Below are 5533 nucleotides of genomic sequence, written 5' to 3' on the forward strand. Positions count from 1 at the left end.
TTGTGCATTAAGGAAAAAAAGAAGTATATACAGTATGTGAGTGATGGATTTCTTGGTTGATTCTAATGGAAGAAGATGGGATATAGTTGTTGCAAATTGACATTGAATAGTTGTGTTTATATATGTAGTTAGTTTGTACTTAGGAAATGTCTTTTCTTCTTTTTATTTAATTACTACTACGACTACTTATTTGGCTCATCAATAGAATAGAATACATTCATGTCTCATGCTATTCTTGGCAATAATTTTATTGAGCCTGAACTTTAGTTTATGATGGCATGATTAAATGGAAAATTTACTAATCCATTGTTTGATGGATAATTATTTCCGTTACATGGGTAATATTTTTATGTTGGTTTTCATTCAGCAGCATATGGAGGGCGGTTTACGCTTCACGGTGCTTTGGTCTACCACCGAACGTACTATGCACTATCATAGTTTCGACGAGTTGGGCTTGAAGGATTGTAGTGATCGAGATCTTGTAATATCCAGATTTGAAAGAAAACTGGAACCCAAACCTTTTTGTGTGGGATTTTTCTGTGTGGGTGATACCTTGTTTATGGCTGGGGGCATGATTAATATTAGAGATGAAGAAAAAGATAGAGAAAAGTCTGAACCGACAAACTGTTTGTGGTCTGCAGTGCCACCAGCTGATGGTTCTCTATGTGAGTCTTGGACACTTTGCCCCGCTGCTATGAAGGTAAAGCGTTCCCACCCCATTCTAGTCCCGTTACATGATGGCAGGATATTCATCTGCGGGGGCACAGCTGAACGAGAAGGTTGGGCTGAGTTGTACGACCCGGAGAAAGGAGAGTTGGATGCTAAGAACTTGAGTGTTTCCATGGGTGAGTATCCCCGTCCACTCACTGCCTTTGAATTGTATGATCCGGAGAACGGAGAGGACTTGCCTGTTCCCACTCCCATGACTATGTGTCCCTGTGCAATCTCTTGCTTTCAGTGGACCGATGAAGTTGTCATGATATACTATCACCACTTGCTTTATGGCAGAGGAATAGGATGTGCCTTAGATTGTAAACCATCTCTCCTCTCTTACAACATTGCTCAAGACAAATGGGCTATATTTGCAGAAAACATCCCTCCTCCGTTATATGGTCATGACATGGGATATAGGAACCTCGTATATGTGGGGGGCGACATTCTATTCATTATCGACTATTCATGTGTTTGGTTCGTGTACGATCTATCCTCCAAAAAGGAGGTGGGGGAAGTGTTCGTGAAGGCGAGGCCTAGGGATCAGAATGTGCAAGTGGTGGAAGCTTTCTATACCGGCAACAAAGATATTAAAAGTAGTAGCTGGGGCTTCTACGTGTTCATGCGTGTGGCTGGTAATAACTACTGTGATCTTGAATATGCCAAGGTTGAAGTCGTCCAAGGCATGGGCGGGGATTACCTTTCTATAGTTCTAATGAAGGGTGTCCTGAAAATCGGTTTTTTTAGTGACATTTATATGTAAGCCCGTTGATTTGAATTGATTTTGATAATTAGTTATGTCCGTAAATGTGACATGCTCATTTTTTTATGCAGATTTTCCGAGAAGGACAAGAAAGGGAAAGAGAAGATAGAGATGATAGACAAGTGAATGAAAGATGATGTTGAATGAGCTTTATGCCTTTTGCTCATTCATTGCATTCCATTCACCCTTTTGTAGGAGTATATATTGAATTTTTAGATTTTTTCCCCTTGATCATAACCCTCGCAACCTTTACTATATAGTATCTACAAATTCATCTGTCCATTTCTTGCTAATTTTGTAGAGGCACGTTGTACCAAAATTGAGGCCCTTCGATTAAATTTTTGGGCAAATATCAAGGCTCTGCAACTAAATTTTTCGGCCGTTGTAGCAATATTAGGTTGAATGCAAAGAATTTGGAGCATATTCTTCAATTAAGTTTGGTGAAATTGAAAATCTTGTTCCTTTTTTTTTTTTATGAGTTATGCAAAGTGCATTATCTGAAAACGCTAGAGAATCTCGGGGTGTTATTTACCCAATCTAAAATTGACGTGTAATTGTATGCTTATTTATGCACATTTTGCGTAGGAATCTATTTTCTAAAAGAAGTTGTAGGTAAACAAATCATGAGATGTGAGCACTTAAATTATTGTAAAGAAATTTGAACCAATGAGATTAATAATTTCATTACACATTCAAATTATATCTCCACTTTAATTTTTTTTACAAGTCAAATCGATTAAGTTCCTTAATTGCACAGTGTGTATTAATAAGCCGTCTTAGCTCAGCTGGTAGAGCGCGTGGCTTTTAACCACGTGGTCGTGGGTTCGATTCCCACAGACGGCGTCTTGTTTAATTCTTATTTGGAAGCTTAAAAAGCTAGTAAAAATATCTTTATTTAGTTTTGTTTAGATCATCAACATCGTTTATTTTATGCTGATTGTCCGAATTTCTTTACCATTATCTAATCTTTCACAACGCTAAACAAACTGGAAATCATGTGATCAAACCTTAACTCGGCACAAAAATTGTGAGTATCTAATCTTTAGCAACATACTAAGAAAAACAACAAGCACTTTTTAAGGTAATATCAACCTTTTTATATACAAAATTAGCCGGAGGTAGACTGCTAGGAGCAAAGAGATGGTGACGTTAGGCAATTCGATACTTGTTCATGTCAAATTATCAAGCTCGGAGTTGAGCTTTGAGCATTTGCCTCTCCATCAATAGATCGATGTTTTTTTATTATGGAAAATGAATAACTAACAAAAAAACTGTAATTGGATTCTTTTTTTCAACATCTACTAAAATCCACTACACTTCTAACAATTTACTAAAATCCGCTACACCTTTTTATTTGGACTCTTATTTTCAACATTTCTATTAGTACTTTCTAAATCCACAATTTACTAAAATCCATTGTACTTTCTAAATCCACAATTTACTAAAATCCATTATGAGTATTTGGACTATTCATGTGTTTGGTTCGTGTACAATCTGTCCTCCAAAAAGGAGGTGGGGGAAGTGTTCGTGAAGGTGGGGCCTAGGGGTCAGAATGTGCAAGTGGTGGAAGCTTTCTACACCGGCAACAAAGATATTAAAAGTAGCAGCTGGGTCTTCTACATATTCATGCATATTGTTGATAATCTTGAATATGCCAAGGTCAAAGTCGTCCAAGGCAAGGGCGGGGATTACTTCTCTACAGTTCTAATGAAGGGTGTCCTGAAAATCGGTTTTATTAGTGACATTTATATCGGTTTTATTAGTGACATTTATATGTAAGCCCGTTGATTTGAATTTATTTTGATAATTAGTTATGTTCTTAAATGTGGTGATATGTTCAATTTTGTATGCAGATTCGCCGAGAAGGACAAGAAAGGGAAAGAGAAGATAGAGAGGGGGCATGGCATTTCAAGCGAACAAATATAAAGAGAGAGAAAAAAAAGTCTAAATCTAATGAAATCAGTACTTGAGGAAATTGAGGAAATTGTTGAATAGAAAATGAAAATAGGAGTAATTTTTTTCCGAAGAAGAAGAAGCGGTGGACCTGTATTGAATCGTACTCCCTCCGTTCTATAGTAATAGAGGCAAAAAATTTTGGCACGAATATTAAGAAAAATTGCGTTAGGTGAGTTAAGTAAAAAAGAATATAGTGGAAAATGAAAAAGGTAGAGAGATAAAGAGAGAAAAAAGTAAGAGAGAGTAAAGTAGGTGCGTTGACTTTTATTAAAAAGTGAAATGACTCTATTACCAAAATGACAAAATGATTCTATAGTTATGGAACGGAGGGAGTACAGTTCACTTTGAATTTTTTTTTTATTTGTATTGGTTTAAGTCAGTGTTTTAAAAATCGGTTCGGACCAGCTAGTCAGATCGGTTCGGCCACGAACCGATGCCTAGTCCGGTCCGGTTTGTGCATTTAAACCAGTAGACTTTCAAGCGTTTTGAACCGCTTGAGCCGGCCGGTTCGGCCGAAAACCGGGGACCGGTTGAACCGGTTTTGGACTATACCTTCAAAAATGTTAAAGTAACTTGCACCAGCAGCATTCGAACATGGGACCTCCTAGACATTAAACAACGAATCAACCACTGCGCCACCTTCATTCTCGTGGCATAACTTGAATTCAACTAATATTATGAATCAACGATATTATAATATTTTCTAACTAGTAGTATATGTATGGAATTATATTTACCACTAATTACATGTTTCTTATTTTTAGTGACATTTTATCATCAATAAATTTTACGTATGGTATATTTAATTATATTTATCATCTACTAAATTTAAATTATTATCTATCGTTTCTAAGTTTTAATTATATGTTACTATTCATTAAATACTAACATTTGTATGCAATGATGTATACTTAATGAAATATAAGTTTTAATATTTTTGTGTAATATGTGGAGTATTTAATTATTACTAATTTTTTAGATATATATTTGGAGTATGATTTAATTTTTTTTGTAATATATGATTAATATATCTGATCATATATTATATTTTAATATTCCTTATAATGTATATTTATTTATATATATATTTGCTACAGTATTCTGGTTCGACCAGTGGTTCAATCGGTTGGACCAGTTAAACCGTAAACTGATAGTCTTTTCGGTTCGCTTGCCGGTCTGATTTTTAAAACAAGTCGAAGGCGCCCAACAATGTGTGCTGCAGTGTAGACCCAAGAAATAGATCAGGCCCACATGATTTAAACAATTCAATGGTGCGTTTTTATTATACTACTACTAATATTTTATTTCTTTCTTAGCACCATTAAACTCTATATTCATTTTTTAACAAATTTGTTAACCGTATTTTACCTAATTATTTTATTTAATTTATCCATTTTATTTAATCGTTTTATTTTATTTATCCAGCTTATATCAATTGTATAGAACATTCTTTTAATTAAGTATATTCAATATACTACTCTTTATCAAGTGATTTATAGTTTTAATTCAACTAAAATCAGTTAATAGTAGTATTATATATGTATGTAATTGGATGCATATTATACAGCTTATACAAATAGCCAAATAGGTGTATAGATAGTTGTATAAAATATATTTATATGGGTCATCTTCTAATGCTTTTAGCATCACAATCAAAAATCAAGACCAAATCTCCACCCTTGGATCTTAAAATGAGTGGTTGAGATTAAATCTTACGAATCTCAATAAATAGTAGACAAAATCTCAATACAGTTTTATTGAGATTTCACGTGAATAATGTTGAGATTTCACATACATAATGTTGAGATTTTACATGCATAATATTGAGGTTTTTTTATGTATTTGTTGATAAAAAATATGTTACGAAAACTGAAACAAAAATCATTAAGTTTCATCATCCGAACGTCGTCGGAACATATGCAAGTAAGATATCGTTAGAATCCTTATAAAATTACCTTTAATTTGATATATTTTTTGCTAAAAAATAACATAAATCGAGTGAGTTATGTAAATTTAAAGTTTTAATAAGAGAGAATTGACATTAATACCCTTCAATTTTATTTAATACTCATTTAAATTTTTCCACATGGCATTATATCCACC

General features: G+C 34.1%; 1 protein-coding gene and 1 non-coding gene across 2 annotated transcripts; both read left to right on the plus strand.

Annotated features, from left to right (window-relative positions):
• The first annotated feature begins 428 nt into the window (after window positions 1–428).
• LOC125186244 lies at window positions 429–1810 on the plus strand. Its single transcript, XM_048082598.1, has 2 exons — window positions 429–1470; window positions 1546–1810. The coding sequence occupies exons 1-2, from the start codon at window positions 560–562 to the stop codon at window positions 1598–1600; spliced, it is 966 nt and encodes a 321-aa protein (XP_047938555.1). The 5' UTR covers window positions 429–559; the 3' UTR covers window positions 1601–1810.
• Window positions 1811–2244: 434 nt separating this feature from the next.
• On the plus strand, window positions 2245–2317 carry TRNAK-UUU. Its single transcript has one exon. It is a non-coding gene; the product is annotated as a tRNA-Lys (tRNA).
• Window positions 2318–5533: the final 3216 nt, after the last annotated feature.

This window comes from Salvia hispanica, chromosome 5 (genome assembly GCF_023119035.1).
Source record: "Salvia hispanica cultivar TCC Black 2014 chromosome 5, UniMelb_Shisp_WGS_1.0, whole genome shotgun sequence".
Classification (NCBI taxonomy): Eukaryota; Viridiplantae; Streptophyta; class Magnoliopsida; order Lamiales; family Lamiaceae; genus Salvia; species Salvia hispanica.

What these genes read in the sequence shown, in the direction of transcription:
- LOC125186244 (XM_048082598.1), top strand. Translation starts at nt 560, where the DNA reads ATGGCTGGGGGCATGATTAATATTAGAGATGAAGAAAAAGATAGAGAA. An exon ending in TTTTTTAGTGACATTTATAT is followed by an intron (nt 1,471 to 1,545) that starts GTAAGCCCGTTG and finishes TTTTTTATGCAG; the next exon opens with ATTTTCCGAGAAGGACAAGA.